This window comes from Chiloscyllium punctatum, chromosome 26, assembly GCF_047496795.1.
Source record: "Chiloscyllium punctatum isolate Juve2018m chromosome 26, sChiPun1.3, whole genome shotgun sequence".
NCBI classification, from domain to species: Eukaryota; Metazoa; Chordata; class Chondrichthyes; order Orectolobiformes; family Hemiscylliidae; genus Chiloscyllium; species Chiloscyllium punctatum.
The window spans coordinates 22,022,883-22,044,989 of NC_092764.1; the positions used below are offsets into that span (position 1 = coordinate 22,022,883).

General features: G+C 40.6%; 1 protein-coding gene across 1 annotated transcript in view; it reads right to left on the minus strand.

Moving 5' to 3' along the window:
- The window catches only part of usp10 (ubiquitin specific peptidase 10), a 73,587-nt gene that overhangs the window by 9,987 nt on the left and 41,493 nt on the right, over positions 1-22,107 (minus strand). Inside the window, exons 10-13 of the mRNA XM_072595931.1 lie at positions 17,433-17,610; positions 14,989-15,154; positions 13,774-13,918; positions 7,370-7,435 (exon numbers count right to left, since the gene is read on the minus strand). Of these exons, the coding sequence (XP_072452032.1) occupies positions 7,370-7,435; positions 13,774-13,918; positions 14,989-15,154; positions 17,433-17,610 (555 nt within the window). The remainder of the gene's footprint in view (positions 1-7,369; positions 7,436-13,773; positions 13,919-14,988; positions 15,155-17,432; positions 17,611-22,107) is intronic.

Sequence of the window (22,107 nt, forward strand, 5' to 3'; positions counted from 1 at the left end):
GCATTCCAATCTAGAAACAATAATTTAAAAGATATGCCTTAAAATTTTGACAGGCAAAGGTAGACAAAAACAGTTACACTCCAGCTTCCTCCTTTAATTGTGAATGATGGGGTAAAGTGCCTCCTGGTGCTCTCAATGATTTTTAAAGCTGCATAATGCTTTGCTGAAAAACACTGGCAAAAATATATATTAACTACTTCCCCGCTTGTTCCCAGAATAAAACAGCCGATCCTACTAATATTAGGAATCTAGGCTCCATATAAAATAGAAAAACTCAGAAACCATGACTGACTAAGAATTATGAAAGCTCCATAACTAGATATCATGTTCCTAGTAATCACTTAACATTTTACACTTGCCATCAAGTGTGCACATGGCTTTTAATTTAATCTGTGAAATAAAAAATTCTCATATATGCTTTGAACTTCAAATTGCATCCTCCTAAAAAGATATTTATCATTCCAATCCAGCATAAAGCTTTCATTCTGCTGTTCAGTTTTGCCTTCCCACGTACAATCTAAAATAGGACTGGCATGGCTGTACAGCAGTTAGCACCGCTGCCTCAGCACCAGGAACACTGATTCGATTCTAGCCGTTGGTGACTGTGTGGAGTTTGCACATGTTTGCCATGTCTGGGTGAGTTTCCACTGGGTGCTCTGATTTCGTCCCACAGTCCAAAAATGTTCACGTTAGGTGGATTGCCCTATAGTGTCAAGGAATGTGCAGACAAAGTGGATTAGCCCTGGGAAATATGGGGTTATGGGGATGGGTGGAAACAGGTGGGATGCTCTTTGAGGGTTGGTTCAGAGTCAATGGGCTGAACAGTGTTGATCTGCACTGTCAGGGTTCTGAGATTCTATAGGATGTCTCCACCATAGTGCGTAGTGGAATTCTTGGTACAGAAATGTCAGCACTATGTATTTATTCAGTTACTACATTCTTGATATATATTAGCCAGAACTATATTCTTGAAACAATAAAATGGCCCCCTTTTAAACAGTTGGCACTTTAAAAAAAAATGTAAAGACAGGTGTAATGTCTATATTTGAAAAAAAAGTCCCAGAATGTCAATATTTGCACTTGGCCTGCTCACACAAAAACATGTGAAATTCCATTATTGTACAAAGCCAAATGACAGAGGGGAAAGAAAACGTGCTTAAAATCACAAGTTCTAAATTGCTGTTTGTTTAAAAATTGCACAAAATCCTATACAGATTATATTTTTCTTTTGAGCATTTTTAAACGAGTGCACCTTCCTGAAGGTAATAAACATTGCACAAATTAGGATCCCAGCATTCAGACTTTTGATTTCTTTAATACCATTTACATTTCATCATGTCCAGAGCAAACATTCTTCTCTTGATCACAGATGGAGTAAAAATCACAGTTGCTTATTTACTCTCAAGTGAAACTCAATCATCCAGCTTATCAAAGCCCAACCACAATAATTATCATGCTTTACAAACTCAACGTAATTTGATGTTCATTCATTACCATATGATGATAATTTAGGAATATCAAAAATATACTTCAGCATAATGCAAACATTCTTCCTCGAGATATTCTCAATTGCAATCTCTGTTGCTGTAAAACTTCCCAAATTATTTCTAATATAGGAAATTGCCAAGCACCCATATGAAATAAACTGCTAAGAATATGAGGGCGTAGTGGTCACGTAAAATATACAAAGTGAATAACAAACCAAGTAGTTTAAACACTAAAGACAACTGAAAAGCAGGAAAAGAACAACAATGCAAACTGGTGGTTATTTTCCTTAAATGGTTTATTATAATATAGCTTTCATCTGAATATCTGTAGTGACACTCATTCTAGTATCAAGAGTTAAAAATTAAAAGGAAAAAGAGTACTGAGCACAGGAGTTAGGTCACGTTGCAGTTGTACAGGACATTGGTTTAGGCCACTGTTGGAATATTGAGTGCAATTCTGGACTCCTTCCTAGCGGAAAGATGTTGTGCAATTTTCAAGGGTTCAGAAATGATTTACAAAGATGTTGACAGGGAGAGGATGAATAGGCTGGGATTGTTTTTCCTGGAGCGTCGGAGGCTGAGAAGTGACCTTATAGAGGTTTACAAAATCATGAGGGGCATGGATAGGATAAACAGACAAAATTTTTCCCTGGGGTGGGGAAGTCAAGAACTAGAGGGCATAGGTTTAGGGTGAGAGGGGAAAGATATAAAAGAGACCAAAGGGTGGTATGTGTATGGAATGAGCTGACAGAGGATGTAGTGGAGGCTAGTACAATTACAGCGCTTAAAAGCCATTTGGATGGATATATGAATAGGAAGGGCTTGGACGGCTACGGGCAGGGTGCTAGCAGGTGGGACTAGATTGGGTTGGGATACCTGGTCGGCATGGATGGGTTAGACTGAAGGGCCTGTTTCCGTGCTGTACATCTCTGACTCTAAATCATTAGCAACAGGACAGAAAAAAAATTAAGTTATGCAGCACATGCATTTAGCTAATACCCACTATTTAGATGTGAACTTATGACTTCCTGAGGGTCCTTGCATATTGATGAGGAAACTCATTACTTTATCACGAAATACTAAACATGATTTCAATTTAAACTAGTGCACCTATTAAAAGATATCTTATTTTTGGTTGCCAGAAGGCAACACCAATGTTTTGTTTCAAAGCAATTCTTTCCATACCAAAAGCCTGTTGGTATGTCAGACATTTCTGGAGCTTCTCACAATCAGCACAGCTTGCAGATTCAGCAGTTTATAACTAGCTTTGTAAATAAGCACTGGATACATAAAGAAAACATGACAGCCTCAAAATAGTTTGCATATTAATTCCAAATGGTTATTGTTTTCAGGATGCTGGTCAAAGAGATTTAAGAGCGCAACTGAACAGAACAAAAGATGACTTCATCTCTTTGATCTGTGCCCAGGTTATTTCAAAGTTTAAAATCACAGCACAACAGGTTGTAGTCCAACAGGTTTATTTGGAATCATTAGCTTTCAGAGTGCCGCTCCTTCATCAGGTGGTTGCGGAGTGTAAGATCATAAGACATGGAATTTATACCAAAGTTTACGGTGTGATGCAACTGAAATTATATATTGAAAAAGACCTGGATTGTCTGTTAAGTCTCTCGTCTTTTAGCATGACCATGTTGGTTTCCGTTCTTTCATATGTAAATCCCAGAACTTTTTAATAAAAATGTTACATTCTCAAGTGAACTTTAACAACAGGTGCCACGTCGTCTCGGAAAATGCACTGAAGGTGTGAGGTGCTCTGTGTGAGACTGCCAGTGCCCCAATGTTCACACTGATTCTATTTCTAAAAAAGGTATTTATGGAATCTTGCATGTTGCAGTTTTTGAGAAAATAAAACACAATTGTGCGAGTACTAATTCTCCCCACAAACATTCGACAAGGTTCCCCAAGGGAGAAAGTTAGATTTCATGGAACACAGGGACAACTAACCATTTGGATACAGAACTGGCTCAAAAGGTAGAAGACAGAGGGTGGGTAGTGGAGGATTGTTCTTCAGACTGGAGGCCTGTGACCAGTGGAGTGCCACAAAGATCAGTGCTGGATCCACTACTTCTCATTGTTTATAGAAATGATTTGGACATGAGCTTAAGAGGTACAGTTAGTAAGTTTGCAGATGACACCAAAATTGGAGGTATTGTGGACAGTAAAGAAGGTTACCTCGCATACAATGGGATTTTGATCAAATGGGCCAATGGGCTGAGAAGTAGATGGAGCTTAATTTAGATAAATGAGAGGTGCTGCATTTTCAGAAAGCAAATCTTCATAGAACTTATACACTTAATGGCAAGGTCCTAGCGAGTGCTGCTGAATAAAGAGACCTTGGAGTGCATGCTCATAGGTCCTCAAAAGTAGAGTTGCAGGTAGATTGGATAGGGAAGGCGGTGTTTGGTATGCTTTCCTTTATTGGTCAGAGTATTGAGTACAGGAGTTGGGAGGTCATGTTGCGGCTGTACAGGACATGGGTTAGGCCACAGTTGGAACATTGCAATTCTGGTCTCCTTCCTATCGAAAGGATGTTGTGAAACTTGAAAGGGTTCAGAAAGGATTTACAAGAATGTTGCCAGAGTTGGAGGATTTAAGCTACAAGGAGAGTTTGAATAGGTTGGGGCTGTTTTCCCTGGAGCATCAGAGGCTGAAGGATGACCTTATAGAGGTTTATAAAATCATGAGGGGCATGGATCTTTTCCTTGCGGTGGGGGTCCAGAACTAGAGAGGGCATAGGTTTAGGGTGAGGGGGGAAAGATATAAAAGAGACCTAAGCGGCAACCTTTTCATGCAGAGGGTGGTGGTGCATGTGTGGAATGGGCCGCCAAAGGAATTGGTGGAAGCTAGTACAATTGCAGCATTTAAAAGGCATCTGGATGGGTATATGAATAGATAGGGTTTAGAGGGATATGGGCCGGGTGTTGGCAGGTTGGACGAGATTGGATTGGGATATCTGGTTGGCATGGAGGAGTTGGACCGAAGGGTGTGTTTCTGTGCTGTATGTCTCTGTGACTCTGACTCGAGGAAACCAGAAATTTTAAGGTAATTACATGATATTTAGCATGGGAACATCACTTTAATTCACCTAGACTAATAGCAGGAGGCCCCACCACAGAACTTATGAAAAACGTTTTGCACGAATCCAAACACAAATCTTTGAGATAATCTTCGATGACAGTAAAGATTGGAGAATTAGATACACAAGTTCAACAAGCAAAGTCAAAGACTGCAGTTAAGGACTCCCCCCACCACAGGGAAAAGACCTTGCCCATTTACCCAATCCACGCCCCTCATGATTTCCTTTCAAGTTTCACAACATCTTTCCGATAAGGAGGAGACCAGAACTGCAATATTCCAATAGTGGCCTATCAATGTCCTGTACAGCTGCAACATGACCTTGCAACTTCTGTCCTCAATACTCTGACCAATAAAGGAGAAAGTGAGGACTGCCGATGCTGGAGATCAGAGCTGAAAACGTGTTGCTGGAAAAGCGCAGATCAGGCAGCATCCAACGAGCAGGAGAATCAACGTTTCGGGCATGAGCCCTTCTTCAGGAATGAGGAAAGTGTGCCAAGCAGGCTAAGATAAAAGGTAGGGAGGAGGGACTGGGGGAGGGGCATTGGAAATGTGATAGGTAGAAGGAGGTTAAGGTGAGGGTGATAGGCTGGAGTGGGGGTGAGGGCGGAGAGGTCAGGAAGAAGATTGCAGGTTAGGAAGGTGGTGCTAAGTTAGAGGGTTGGGACTGAGACAAGGTGGGGGGAGGGGAAATGAGGAAACTGGAGAAGTCCGAGTTCATCCCTTGTGGTTGGAGGGTTCCTAGGCGGAAGATGAGGCGCTCTTCCTCCAACCGTTGTGTTGCTATGGTCTGGCAATGGAGGAGTCCAAGGACCTGCATGCCCTTGGTGGAGTAAGACTACTCCAGTTTCCTCATTTCCCCTCCCCCCACCTTGTCTCAGTCCCAACCCTCAAACACAGCACCACCTTTCTAACCTGCAATCTTCTTCCTGACCTCTCCGCGCCCACCCCCACTCCGGCCTATCACCCTCACCTTAACCTCCTTCCACCCCTCGCATTTCCAACGCCCCTCCCCCAAGTCCCTCCTCCCTACCTTTTATCTTAGCCTGCTGGACACACTTTCCTCATTCCTGAAGAAGGGCTCATTCCCGAAACATCGATTCTCCTGCTCCTTGGATGCTGCCTGATGTGCTGCGCTTTTCCAGCGACACATTTTCTACTCTGACCAATAAAGGAAAGCATACCAAATGCCTGCTTCCCTATCCAATCTACCTGCAACTCTACTTTCAAGGAGCTATGAACATACACTCCAAGGTCTCTGTTAAGCAATGCTCGCTAGGACCTTCCCATTAAGTGTCTAAAGTCATAACTATACATAACTGGATGCCTTTGATACTTGTACAAAAGTATAAATAAAGTTGAAATTCAATTCTTTACCAAAAAGAGATCAATCGCATTCAATAGAAAATAGAAATAAGAGAACCTTGGATTTCTTTTGGATGCAACAAATGAGTTGAAGCAGCCAGAAATATCTAAGTTTTGAGTATCTAATTTCACAATTCATTTGGTAGGATGAACAAGGGCTGGACTTAAACAGTTAATGCTCAGGCTCTGGGGTATGTTAAAGAACAGAGAAACCCAAAGGTTCAGTACATAGTTTATTGAAACTTACAGCACAAGTAGATAGGGCGATAAAAAAAAGACCTTTGGCACATTTGCCTTCATGCTCAGACCATTGAGTCTGGAGTTGAGACGTCACGTTGCAGTTGTACAGGACTTTGGTGAGACCACTTTTTGAGTAATGAGCAGTTTTATGTGCCCTGGTATATGAAGGATATAATTAAATTGGAGAGGGTGCTGAAAAGATTTACAAGGATGCAATTGGGACTGGAGGGTTCGAGTTATAAAGGAGAAACTGATAGGCTGAAATTTCTCTTACTGGAGCGTCAAAGGTTGAGGGGAGGCCTTGGTGGTTAATAAAATCACAAGGACCATAGATAAATCCAAGTAAATTCCAGAGGGCTGAGAGATCATTGGTTTGGTTTCAAAAGCAGAAGTAAATGAATCGTCAAGATGTCATAACGTATCAGAGACCATTAGGTAGAATTAGGAAGTAAAAGGGAACTCTCAAGTCAAATTAAAAATGCAGCTGCATTTGTGTATCTTCAACTGTCAAACAAACTCAAAAGTACTTTACATTTAGCATCACACAAATGTTCCAGCAAGAATCCTAAACAAGAATTGCTGGTACGAAGTGTCATTAAGCTTCTTTAACACCAAGCCCGTCCACAGGCATCTACACCTGGTCCACCAAGAGTTAATTATTAAGTATCAATTATTCCTGGATCTGGTGCAAATTTCTAGATAACTGATCTTTTACAATTGCAATTCCAGATTTATAATGGATTTTGAAGATCTCCTCAACAATGCCCCTTAGAATTTGTTTCCAATCAAAATAACTTTGAGATTTTTCAAAGTGTCCTATATTCTCTCACAAACAAAAAAGCCTCAATCAGTTGTATCACCAGGGGAGGAAAGAATTTCACATATAGCATCTATGTACAGTGCATTCTCTTATTTGCAGAATTGAAAATTAGAACTGAGATGCACTATCAAGACATTGAAATGTGCATGCCATTTTGAAAAGTTCCAAATCATTATGGCTTTGATCTAAACATTCCCATGCACTCATAAGGAATGTTAATGTGCCAAAATGGGACAAAATGCAACACTCAATTTCACAGTGCTGCAAGTTTTACAACTTTGTTCTTCCCAAAGATTAAAGTTTAATATTTTAATTGTTTACATTGTTATAAATATTAAAAAAGCACTTTTCATAACTTACATACCTGCAAAGAGTCTATAGGTTCGTTGGACTTTGAAAATCTTACCCTTCACACCAGGAGAAAGGAGATCTGAAAGAAAAGGAATAGTTTAACAAAGCTTCTTAAGACTGGCCAGTTTGTTGTCATAACTAAGCTTTAACACTGTACTGTATAAGCAAAAAACTTGGGAAAGTCAGTGTTAAGATGGTGGTGATGGTGGTGGGGGCAGGTGCGGCACACATGATCAAGCATGGAAACAGACACTTCAGTCCAACCCGTCCATGCCGACCAGATATCCTAACCCAATCTAGTCCCACCTACCAGCACCCAGTCCATATCCCTCCAAACTCCTCTTCATATACCCATCCAAATGCCTCTTAAATGTTGCAATTGTACCAGCTTCCACCACATCCTCTGGTAGCTCATTCCATACACGTACTACCCTCTGCATGAAAAAGTTGCCCCTTAGGTCTCTTTTATATCTTTCCCCTCTCACCTAAACCTAGGCCCTCTAGTTCTGGACTCCCTGACCCCAGGGAAAAGACTTTGCCTATTTATCCTATCCAAGCCCCTCAATTTGGTAAACCTCTATAAGGTCACCCCTCAGCTTCCGACACTCCAGGGAAAACAGCCCCAGCCTGTTCAACCTCTCCCTGTAGCTCAGACCCTCCAACACTGGCAAAATCCTTGTAAATCTTTGCTAAACCCTTTCAAGTTTCACAACACCCCTCCGATAGGAAGGAGACCAGAATTGCTCGCAATATTCCAACAGCGGCCTAACCAATGTCCTGTACAGCCGTAATATGACTTCCCAACTCCTGTACTCAATACTCTGACCAATAAAGGAAAGCATACCAAACGCCGCCTTCACTATCCTATCTACCTGCGTCTCCACTTTCAAGGAGCTATGAACCTGCATTCCAAGGTCGCTTTGTTCAGCAACACTCCCTAGGACCTTACCATTAAGTGTATAAGTCCTGCTAAGATTTGCTTTCCCAAAATGCAGCACCTCATTTATCTGAATTAAACTCCATCTGCCACTTCTCAGCTCATTGGCCCATCTGGTCCAGATCCTGTTGTAATCTGAGGTAATCCTCTTCGCTGTCCACTACATCTCCAATTTTGGTGTCATCTGCAAACTTACTAACTGTATCTCTTATTCAGCTGAACATGAATCAAAAATCTAGTGGACCTGTGAATTCAAAATAGATAGTTCACATCATCTTATTAAGGGAGCATAAAAATCATAGAATTATAGAGGACAGAAGTCTATACTTGTTCCACTTTGCAGCACAGCACATTAGCCTTTAATGTCATGGCACTTCAATACTCATCCAATTCTCCTCCCAGGCAGTGCATTCCAGATTCCCACTACCTTCTGGGTGAAGATATTTTCTGCACATCCCCTCTAAACCTCTTGTCTTTCACCTTAAAATTAGATCCCATTCTTTGGCTATCCCTGATCAAACCCAATCCCCCCCAAATGGGTATTAATTCTCTGCTTTAGAATATTCTCCAACAGTTTGCCTTTCACTGATGAGATGTGTACTGGTCTGTAATTCCCTGGTTACCTCTACCACTCTTCCTAAAAAGCAGAACCACTTGAACTACCTTCCAGTCCGCCACGAATGAAAAAATTTCAGTCAGAGCCCCTGTAATTTACTCCCACATCTCCCACTACAGCCTGGGAAACAATTCATCTGGAAAAATGCAGAATAAAGATGCATTGTGTCTTACGTCAGTGAGATCTATTTTAGTAATTTACATTGGACCAATGCTACTTATATCTTTGAAAAGGCAAGAAACAGGGCCATGAATCTTCCTTTGTCAGTACAGAGAGTGTGGATTATAAAGGACACTCCCTCCCATATTTGGCCCCAATTCTTAAACCTGATGCCAGACAGATTACATTTATTCCATTTATCCTGACCTACTCTAACGAACCAGGTTATAGTCCAACAGGATTATTTGGAAGCACTAGCTTTCAGAGCACTGCTCCATTAGGTTACCACCTGATGAAAGAGCAGTGCTCTGAAAGCTAGTGCTTTCAAATAGACCTGTTGGACTATAACCTGGTGTTGTGTGATTTTTAACTTTGTACACTCCAGTCCAACACCTGCATCTCCAAATCATACTCTAAAACAGCATCATGTATCTTACCATGTTACACTCTAGCATCCTACCCACTCGGTACCCTACCCTTTCCATTGCCAAACCCTACCCCCATCACATTAATCTGTTGTACTTTAGGTTTGACAGCAGCTGTCAAAGTGGCTGTCAGGGACCTTAAATGTCAGATTATGTTTCAAATGTTCCCAGTCATCTTCGAACATAATGGGCCAGTTTCAGCAAGAGTGACAATCTTAAATAGTTCTGCACTATGAAAGGACCGCCAGAATGGAAGTTTGAGTCTGCACTGCGAAGGGAGCCATCATCGGAAACTCCCCTCACAAACACAGCTCCCTTCTCATGTGAAAAAACGGCCAGAGATGCAGTTTGAGATTGTCACCCCCTCAGAGAAAATGGTGTACAATATTCTAAGATGATGGTTTCAAATCTTCTTGGTGCAAACAAACAACCTTTGAATTGTGTGGAAAATTACTTCAAATAATATTTCAATGATTATTTTGTTTTGATCAAGTGGAAATGCAGGATATTCATATTGCTCTACTAGAAGACCACAGAATCTAGAGCAGAAGTGGGTCCAGTGAGTCTGCTTTGCTATTTAATGAGATCATGGCTGATCCGATCATTGTCATCAACTGCAATTTCCTGCTTTTCTCCCTTGCAACCCTGGATTCCCTTCAAAAGGTCAAGATTCCCTTCCATCGGAGTCTTGAATATTTTTAATAACCCAGTCTTGACAGCTCTGTGGTAAAGAATTCCACAGATTCATTATTCCCAGAAGAAATTTACTGGTAAATATTTGCATGAATCATGTTTCTATGATGTTTTTGGATATAAATATAATATTCTCTCAATGAGCAGTTTCCAATTATTTGCTTTTAAAGACAAACTCCATTTTAAACTCTATTCTTCTGTAAGCAAAACGTGAGTGAAATGAGAAGGCAATTGCAGCTTAGCTACCGTAAGCTACCTCTACAGCTCAGTTGCTACTTCAATTTCATAGCATGGTTGTAGATTTGTATCCTATATTTAGCTTCAATTGTAATGCATCATGGATGCTAGTTGATCAGGATTGGGTTTCATCAGCTGTTACAGAAAACACTGCTCCCTAAAATGGAGTGCAATAACACAAATCAGTTTAAAAGTAGGGGGAAAATGCTCTTTTTGAACTTCGCCATAGCCAAAAATCCTGATGTACTAATATATTGGTATTTTGTTAATTTGAATATCTTAGCAATTGTTATAGGAAACATGTAAATGTATGTTCATTTCAGGGGAAAAAAACCTAGCTTTCCATCATCCTGGCAGCTAAAGTGTACATATCAGTACATTATGCCGACACAATACTCTTCACTTCGATTATTGTTCCACTGTGCAAGTTTGCATTAATGACGACTTCCGAAGTTAGACCCTAGAATTTTGCAACTTGCTTCAATTGTTTCAAAGCGTCAGTTAATTCTTATTCAAACCAGATGCGACTAATTGGTAACACCCCTTTGTCAGAAAGATAGAGTTTGAATGCAAGATTTGAGCACAAAGTCATGAGTGACATTTCAATAGAGCGTACTGCACTGATGGCTGACTGATATCTTTCAGATGTGATTAGATTAGATTAGATTAGATTACTTACAGTGTGGAAACAGGCCCTTCGGCCCAACAAGTCCACACCGCCCCGCCGAAGCGTAACCCACCCATACCCCTACATCTACATCTACCCCTTACCTAACACTACGGGCAATTTAGCATGGCCAATTCACCTGACCTGCACATCTTTGGAGTGTGGGAGGAAACCGGAGCACCCGGAGGAAACCCACGCAGACACGGGGAGAACATGCAAACTCCACACAGTCAGTCGCCTGAGGCGGGAATTGAACCCGGATCTCTGGCGCTGTGAGGCAGCAGTGCTAACCACTGTGCCACCGTGCCGCCCATAGTGTAGCTAAAGGAAACATGTGATGTTGAATCAAAATCTTAACTTCTCTCCATAAAAGATCCACAGCTGTATTTGCAACAGTGGAATCAATCGTCCAAGTGGCTTGGCCAGTTATCACACAGAATAAATCTGGTAATTTATTTCACTGATGTTTATGCTATGCATAAATTGATTGCTATGATTCCTACAATAGAAAAATGATTATACTGCAAATTACTTGCAATGCCTCAAGATCACAAAAGGAATTATATAAAATGCAAAACATTTGCCTATTTCTACTACATTTGTCCAAACATTAAAAAATCAAGTACAATTTAACCTGAAAATTAATTACAGCTATTCTCAGCTGACTGCCAGTCCTTCCTGATAGGTGAATGCTTAAGTGTTAAAATATTCCTAGTGACATTGAGACTAATTCTTACATTTTGACACTGACATGATTGGCACATCTAAAGTTGCGATGTGCATTTATTGTATATCCTCGTTTGCCTTTGAGAAGCTATAGATGAGCTGCCTCTTAAACCATTTGCTGCAGCTAAACCACAACGCCATGAGGGAAGGAATTCCAAGGTTGTGACCCAGTGACACTGAAGGAACTTGCATACATTTCCAAGTCAGGATGGTGAGTGGCTTGGCGGGAAATTTGCAAGTGGCAGTGCTCCCATGTACCTGCTACCTTTGTCCCGCTCTATGGTTGTGGCCATGAGTTTGGAAGGTGCTGTTTAAGGAACCTTGGCAAATTTCTGTAATACATCCTGTAGATGGTACACACAACTGCTACAGGGAGTGAATGTTTGTGGATGCTGTTCCAATCAAGTGGGCTGCTTTGTCCAGAATGATATCCAACTTGTCAACGGAGCTGCACTTATCCATATAAAGTGGGGAGCATTCCATCACACTCCTGTCTTGCATCTTGTACATGATGGACAGGCTTTGGGGAATCAGAAAGTTACTTGAGGCTCAAGTATTTCTAAACTTTGACCAGCTCTTTGAGCTGCAGCACTTAAGGCTAGCCTAGTCCCATTTCCGACTTAACAATAACCTCTGATGCTGCTATGGGGGATTCAGTGATAATGCCATTGAAAGTAAGGGTGATTGCTAAATTCTCTCTTGTTGGAGATGATCATTGCCTGGTACTTGCGTTACATGAACTTTACTTGTCATTTGTCAACTCAAAATCTGGATATTGTCTAGATCTTGCTGCATTTGGACAGGGACTGCACCAGTATGAGCTGTCACAAATGGTGTTAAATATTATGTAGTAAATCAGAGAATAGCCCCACTTCTGACCTTGTGATAGAGACATGCTTAATGAAGGAACTGAAGATGCTTGTGTCTAGGACATCACCCTAAGGAACTCCAGCTCCAGGATATTCCTACTGGAGTGACTGATCTTCAACAACCACAACCAGTTTCTTTTGTTACCATTTGTGACAATTCATATTGGTGCACGCCCTGCAGTAAGATCTCGACAATATCCAGATTGAGTTGACAAATGACAAGTACAGTTCATGTCACACAAGCAGCAGAGTTTTTCCCCGATCCCCAAGACCCCATGTTTGGCTAGAATCCCTTGATGATATACTTGGTCAAATTTGGTCATTATATCAGGGTCAGTTACCTTCAACGGTGGAATTCAGCTTTTTTGTCCCTGTTTAAACTAAGGTTTTCATGAGGTTAGGACCTGACAGAACCTAAACTGAGCGTCACTAAGTAGGTTATTGTTAAACATGTTGTTCGACAGCACTGTCGAAGATACAAACAATCACATTGGCAGATTCTTCTGCTTTCCTTCTCATAACCATCAGTGAGATGTCCAAGCAGAGGATGTGGAATGTAGATGGTCATCATGTCTGACGTGCAATAAATTTTAAGGGAGAAATGAAGAAAGGAATAAGAGTTAGTTAGAAGACTGAAATATATTTGGGTGGGCGGGGGGGTCAGACTGAATATCTTTTTCTGGTGCTTTACCTTTCAATTCTTATTTTAGTTTCTTTCACATAGTGTTCAAATAAATGCCATTTAAGTTTACCAAGTGCAGAGTGACTCAACTCTGCCTGTCATAATTGTCAAATAGAAAGCATTTCAAGAGAACAAAAAAAATCAAATTGGACAATGATAACCTCAGTCCACAATCACAGATCACTATCTCACAATAAAACTTGCAAAGCCTTTGATCTATCTACCATTTCCCACAAAATGTGACATTCGAGATTCAAAACAGAGAAATAGCAGGTGTGGAATCCTGAGTTCTATGGTAAATGGCTGCACTGACATCATTTCAGTGTATAAGGACTTTTTTAAAAAAAAGCACAACATCTAGTATAACCAATCAATTCACCATTTTGCAGAAATATGCTACACTTACCCTTGCTTATTTCAAGGTCAATGGGGTAATCAATATTCTTGATCAATTTCTGGCATCCTCCAGTCTTTTCATAAATGAAACGTTTAAGATGCAAGACAAGAACAGGTGGCAATTCTTCTAAGGTAACACGACGACAAATCTCAACCTGAAACAGCAAGGGGAAATTAGTTTAGAGTCTTGAAGTAATTAAACATTCCCATACTACATGAGCAGTTAGCCAGTTAGACTATGAAAATTAATCCAGAAAGCAGTGAATACAACAATGTTTGTTTGGAAATGAGATCAATTTATTTTCCAAATTGCAGGATTTACTTAATAGTTAAATATCCAAGCCACCTGTAAAAGTAGAGTGTCTCCAAAATGTTCCAACACATTTTTATTTAGTGAATTTAAACACAAAGGTAGTGTGATAGACCAATTTCTTCAGTCACAAATTACATACAACTCCATTTTATCTTCCCTCATTTACTCAGACCACTTCCAGCTAAACCTGAACAACACGAATGTTCTATCTCTGCCAAAGGAAGGTAAATAAGAATCTGAAGGGTGGCACTCTTTGGTTCAAGACAGCGCTTAACTTAACACATGCCCCTCAACAAAGTCACAAAGATAATCTTTGGGGTCACAAGCTCCATTGTCTCAATTGCACAGGAGACTGGCAAGCTATTGACTCACTTACTCCTTTTCCATAAATAGCAAGGCATTGACAGAGAACCTAGCGGGCTCTTTAACCTCAGAAAACATCTTTGGCAGAGAGTACCGAGGGGGCCCTCGATGCTTAAGCATCTACTTGAAGACAGACAAGTGTAACTCAGTGACTGAGTGCTTGCAGTACAACATCGACAATGCTTCAAACATGATCCATTGATACTTCTGTGTTCAAAGCACTGGAATTAATAAGATAAATCTGCCGCAAAAAATTCCTAATTATGGTTTTAATTTAAAATGGTCAAAACTGCGACTGTGTTTACTTGCTGAGCATTTCAAATGTGAGCATTATCAGCATATGCGATGGAGATGGCATTCATGTTTCACATAATGAATAGAAAATGTAAGTTAACTGTTACAAGCTGATGAGAATAATAAAATGTTTATATACATTACTTGTAAGTTACAGGGTATACAAGTAGAACTCAAAGCATTCAGTTTAAATTTAAATAAATTTGATTTGGTTCTCATTTATAATTTGAATTCATTCTAGTTAGAAGTGTGTACCTCCTGTTTGGTTTTAGTGGTGTATCCCTGGACTGACTCCCTGGCCACCAAGCTTTCCAGAGCATCCTGCACTGTGCGAATCTTTTCGGACTGTATATCAAGCTGCAGTGAGAAGAACAGCTGGAGGGTAGCAGATTCCTTGGAGCTTTGCTGGTAAACCACAGATCTGGAAGGTGAGAAGTGAGGTTTTGAAACTTTGCACAATACTTGTATACAATAGTTAGATTTGCGATAATTCTAAAATCTCTGATGGGGAAGAAATAAGTAAGTAACTTGAAATTGCATTCAAAACATTTCAATTGATTCTGATCTATTTAAAACAGTTAACAGCCATCCTAATGTAACACCGTGGGGGTAACCATTGACCAGAAAATCAACTGGACTCACCAAACACAGTGGCTAGAAGAGCAGGTCAGCGGCAATGAATACTGAAGTAACTAATTTCCTTGATCCCAAAACCCTGTCTGCCATCTACAAGGTGCAACTTAGGAACTGATGAAATATTCCTAACCTGCCTGGATGAGTGCAGCTCCAACAAAACAAGAAGCTTGATAATCTAGGACAAAGCAACCCATTTGATTGGCACCACTTCCACAAGCAGCCACTTCCTCCGCCACCAGTGCTCAGTACAAACTGCTGCTACTATCTACAAGATTCACTACAGCAATTCAAAGGTACACAGACAACACCTTCCAAACTCTCAACCATTCCCATCTAGAAAAACAAGGGTAGTGAATACATTGGAACTACACCTAAACCCACACACCATTCGGACTTGGAAATAAATTGCCATTTCTTCACGGTCAGTCAAAATAATGGTATTCCCTCCCTAAGAGTATAGTGGGTTTGCCTACAGCAGATGGACTGTGGTGGTTCAAAAAAAAAAGGTAGTTCAGTACCATTTTCTCAAGGAGAACGATGAATGGGCAAGAAATGCTGGATTGCCAGCAATGTCCATGTCCCACAAATGAATAAACAAAACATATCTGAGTATGCTTCGGGATTAGTGGTGCTTGAAGAGCACAGCAGTTCAGGCAGCATCCAAGTAGCTTCGAAATCGACGTTTCGGGCAAAAGCCCTTCATCAGGAATAAAGGCAGTGAGCCTGAAGTGTGGAGAGATAAGCTTATGGATGCTGCCTGAACTGCTGTGCTCTTCAAGCACCACTAATCCAGAATCTGATTTCCAGCATCTGCAGTCATTGTTTTAACCTTATATCCGAGTATGCTGGTTGGCCAAGTGCTCAAAAACAAAACAGGTCATTGCCCCTCCTGATTATCTAACTCTTCTAAAATGACTCAGTGATTCCCTGGGAAAAATGTTTTAAAAACAGTTCCAAACATAAGGAGAAACAAACTTTACAAGGTAAAATATTTTAACTAATTATTTTAAAATCCTTTGCACAATGAATCTGATGGAAGAGAAAGCCCAACAGAAATAATGATTATTTTCAAAGTAAACAAATTGCTGGAAGCTCAGGTCTGGCAGCATCAGGTCACTGGACTTGAAACATTAACTCTGCTTTCTGTCCATAGATGCTGCCAGACCTGCTGAGCTTTTTCAGCACCCTTTGTTTTTGTTTGATTTCCAGCATCCACAGTTATTTTGGTTTTTACCATTCTGAACTGTTCTTCATCGTATCGATCCTTGGTGAAGCAAATATGGTTACTCAGCTTTTCTGTTTATATATAGGAGTATTCAAATGACATGGCTCATTTTTTAAGACTAGTTCTGGAACCACATTGCTGACTACTGTATTGCCTTCCTCTTTATTTTGGCAAGCACCTAAACAAAAAAAAATAAACTTCTGACTTTACACACTAGTCCTTCTATTCAGAAGCTCACATTGCCAACCTAAATGAGCTAAGTTCCCATCCATGCTAAATGGTGACAGCAACAGTAGGCTGTCAATTCACAAGAAAAATATTATTAATCCTTTGATAGTACAGAATTTGAACATTGCTGTACAGACTCAACTTGTTGAAGCTTTTCAACTTGCACACATCAGGACAATTCAGAAGTACACTAATATAAGGGGAAACCAACATTTATCCTGCATGAGAGGAGAATGCTGATTATTGAACAAGTAGTCATTGGTAGAACTGATGCCATGGAGAAAATAGAGTGTTCACCACACTGGCTGCATTTCTGCCATTGAAGAACATTTGCTGAGTAATCCAGAGAGTGCAAAGAAATATGCTGACAACCAGTTTAGACTGCACAAATGGGATCACCGCCATGTGCTTATATATAGAAGGTTGCATTAATATACATCTAATCTGCACTTCAATTCTCCAACAGAAGACAATTCTTCTTTCTTAAATGGGGAACTCCCTTAATTTTAAACAGTACATGGACAAGTCACAAAAATCATTAAACTTGCAGTAAAGGTATCAAACAATTATTATAGGTCATTCATAAATGAAAGTTCAGAGCATACACTACCTGATGTGTCCACCAAAGACATCAGTGATAGGGGTTCGAATGAAGTCAGACTGCCGAGTAACAGATGTTTTATTTCGGGGTCCTACTTGTTCCCATTCATCCTCACTGCCTTCACTTTGCTCCTCCAAGTCTTCTTCAACTCCTTGTTGCAAATCAGGTCCATTTGAAACAACATTTCCTAAAGTAAGCATAAAAAAAACAAGATAAACCTCACCAGCTGTTTACTAACTACATTCAGTATATGCCAGCATCTGTGGTGATAGGAATTTTGAAAAAAAAAGTCACTTCTTTGCTTTACGCATGTCAGAAGCACACTTGGGCTCAAATTCTCACCAAGAAAGCAAGCACCTCCAACATTTGTCTGTAGGTTTGGCCCAACATTTCAACTCCCCCTCCCACTCTGCCGAGGACATGGAGGTCCTGGGCCTCCTTCACCACTGCTCCCTCACCACCAGACGCCTGGAGGAAGAACACCTCATTTTCAGCCTCAGAACACGTCAACCCCAGGGTATCAATGTGGACTTCAACAGTTTCCTCATTTCCCCTTCCCCCACCTCACCCTAGTTCTAAACTTCCATCTTAGCACTATCCCCATGACTTGTCCTACCTGCCTATGTCCTTTTCCACCTATCCACTCCACCCTCTGCTCCCTGACCTATCACCTTCATCCCCTCACCCATTGTACTCTATGCTACTTTCTCCCCACCCCACCCTCCTCTAGCTTATGTCTCCACGCTTCAGGCTCACTGCCTTTATTCCTGATGAAGTGCTTTTGCCTGAAACGTCGATTTCGAAGCTCCTTGGATGCTGCCTGAACTGCTGTGCTCTTCCAGCACCACTAATCCAGAACTGAGATGATAACTGCCGAGATTGGATTTGTCCTGCTTGGTGGAAAGGATATACTTCTACAATTGTCCACAGGTGTGGAGAAATACCAATGTTATAACTATGTTAGAATTCCTAGACGAAGGACACGGCTAGTTCCACAGTAAGTGTCTTTGGCACTATAGCTAGTATATTGTCAGAACCAACAGCCTTTGATATATCTTCTACAGATCACAGTTTCCTGGCCTGCACAGAGCAAACTAAATTGACAAAGGGATGGCCTTATAGAATGGTGCGACCTCAGGAGATGACCAAGATGAATCAATTTGGAACTCCTGATTAAAGACTGTTGCACATTTGCTGGACTCAACTATTGTTTTCGGTGGCAATATTGATGAACTCTTTTGCCCAGTTGATTGTTTAATTGTCTGCCACCAATCACAACTGGATGTGACATGACTGCAGAGCTGTGACCTGTTAGTTGGAAAATCTGTTAATTTGTCTACAGTATATTAATTCTGCTGTTTAGCACAACATCCTGATGTATGGTTTAGTTTCATGAGGTTTCATTTCATTTCATTTTCAGGTACTCCTGATGGTGTTTCTCCTGCAGTCACTCATACTCCTCAATGAAGCAGTGCTGATCCGCTGGCTTGTAAGGAAAGATGTTGCACCCCAAGGTTACAGTAATAGTAATATACAGTTCTGCTGCCAATAATGGTTTTAGAGGATTATGAATGCTCAGCTTTGAGCTGCTAGAATGATTCAGAACCAAATCTAAGTTAGCACACTGGGAGTACAATATGGAGAGAAGCATGCAAGTATGACCTTGAAAAGTCTGGCAGCTAGCCACTGCTACCAATACTATCATGGACTATTTTTGTAATTGGACAGCAGTGGAGAACGACTTTTCCTCTATTCTCTCACCATGTATTGCAAAGCCAATCTGGTAGCACTTAGCATATTATGCTGAGCCATTCTTCATGATGGACAATGAAGTTCTCCCCTCTTCAGCATACATTCTGTACTCGCTATCCTCAGTCCTTTCTCCATACGATGTTCAACATGGAACAATACGGATTTGAGGTACTGCAGCTTAATGAGGGTAATTGATAGTAATCAGTAGGAAATTATCTTGTTCAACTTTTCTCTGATTTTGAGACTTCGTAACATCCAGAACAAATGTTGAGGATCCCAGGCAACACTCCCTTCTATAAACCATTATGCTGCCTCCGTCTCCAATAAGTCTGTCGCACTAGTTGAACAAAACATACTGAGGGAGGGAGGAGGAGGAATCAGAGATGGTGGATAAAATATATTGTTCTGCTGTTATGATATCTGATTGGTATCTTGCTAATAAGTTGTCACGGTGATGGCGTCAAAACAGAACAGTATGCAAGATTTTAGTGATACAGAACAGTGTGATGGGGTTACATGCAGCACAACATGAACCCAGGATCATGGTTGAGGCTGTCCTCATGGGTAATATGGGAGGTAGGAGGAGGAATCGGAGATGGTGGATAAAAGATATGGTTCTATTGGTATGATAATAGATAGTTACCTTGCTATTCTGTGGGAGAGATTTCCCAAATATTTCAGATTTATTGAATAAAATATTAGTGAGGATGCCTTTGCAGGGTGGATTGGGCTTAGTATGTCTTAGTGTGTCCACTTAGAGTCTTTCCTGATGAAGGTTTTATGCCCAAAATGTTGATTCTCCTGCTCCTTAGATGCTGCCTGATGTGCTGTGCTTTCCCAGCACTACACTTTCGACTTAGTGTGTCCACTGTTTAGGTTGATGTTGGATGCTTCACTTCATATTATTCTTAATTCATGTATCACTTAAATAGAAGCAAGTGGCTTGTTGTGCATTTCACAGTGGAGGGTCTGAAACCACATGTAGGTAACAAACAGGTAAGAGATCACTTCCATTCCTGAAGGACATTAGCTAATAGATTTTTACTGCAATCCTTGCAGTTTCACGGTCACCATTACTTACGCTCACTTAATTCCAGATTCTTTTTAGCAAGAAAATTTTAACTGTACACCTACTACAATGGAATTTGAACTCATGAATGCTTCATCAATGCTTGCCTCTGATCATCATTCTCATAACAAAGTACATTATTTCTAAATTTAAGCTATGGTTGAAAATCGACCATTGGCCTGTGGAATGCTGAAGTAGCCTAGAGAAGCCATGCGGCTTTTTCTGACATTTTTTATTCTATTAAAAGGGCTTAAAAATCTTTGAATAATTCTTGATTAAAAGTGACACAGAAAACTAGCTTGCAACTCCCAAGAAATTACACACATGCCTGCTGATTAAAGTTGATATTTTCATGACATGCAAAAGACATCTTTTAAAAACAAATTCAGTGCTACGTATGAACAAATATTCAACAAAAAGCTTAAACTAAAGTTAAAGAGTTTTTTTTAAACCTCTGGGTTCTGTATGTGTACGGAAACAAATACTAGAATAATGCTAATGTATTATGGAAGGTATTTCTCCACATCTTGGCAGACAACTTTCTTTATGGTTAAATTGCTATCTACTGACTTTAGAGTGGCAAAATAGCCTGTACTTTACAGGCAGAAAGCAGGCAGCAGAAACCCTTGTTCCAACACCTCTATCTTTAAAAACAAATAGCTACATGCTTCAAATCTGGATCAGGGAGGTGGGCTGGAATGGCAGTCAGGTTGCACGATTTGGGAAATAGTAGAGAAGGCTGCTAGTTCAGCCTGTGGATTCCAGCACGTGCTTGAAAGCTTGAAAATAAAAATAAAACACAAAACTTTCCTGGACTCATCTCCTTATTCTTCGTGCCAAATCCATGCCAATTAAAGACCTATATCCACTCCCATGCCTCACATACTCCAGGCTAGTCTTTGCTCATCCAATTACCCCAGATGGTCCCACATGCCCCAGACAAGCTGTGGATGCGTCAGTGTTGGACTGGGGTGGAAATAATCAAAAGTCACACTGCACCTGGTCATAGTCCAACAGATTTATTTGAAATCACAAGCTTTCAGAACACTGCTTCTTCATCAGGTGAAGTGGAGAGAAGCACACAGGCACAGAGCTTATAGGCAAAGACGTAATTGCAAGAAAATTCCAGATAATTGAGAGAGTCAAATTATAGTACAAAAGTCTTTGCAGGTGATAAAAAGTGTCTAGTGTAAGTAAAGTGTCTACAGTGAAGGGATGATGTATGATCCAATTAAGTAAGGCAAAAATCAAAAATAAGTGTGTGCTAGAGACAAACCAAATCGCCAGGCAGGAATGTTCCCTTCCAGATGGGGAACATCTCAGTGGCTAAGGATATTCACCTCCAATCTTCAGATAAGCATTCTCCAAGGGGACCTTCGAGATACACAACAATATGGAATCACAGAGCAGAAACTGATAGCCAGGTTTGGTACCCATGAGAACAGCCTCAACCATGATCTTGGCTTCATATCGCGCTACACGTAACCCCACCACACTGTTCTATATCACTAAAATCTTCCTTCTGTTCTGTTTTGACACTATCACCTTGATAACTTGTCATCTCTACCTGAATTAGTTTGTACAGTTTTGGATTACTTTGGTTAGACCCTTGTCATGCAACTCTTATACATACCATACTATTCCAGCCATTTGGTTTGTCTCTCTCACCATCTTATTCTTATTATTTTAATTACCCCTCTGTCTCAATTAATCAGATTATACATTATCTCTTCACTTGCTGTTTAGCTGTTGCCAACTTACTCTCACCATTTGACACTTGATTATGTGCAAAGACTTGTCATTCAGCCCGTCGACATTTCACTCACACCATTTGTACTATCTTTTATCACTCAATTACCTGGA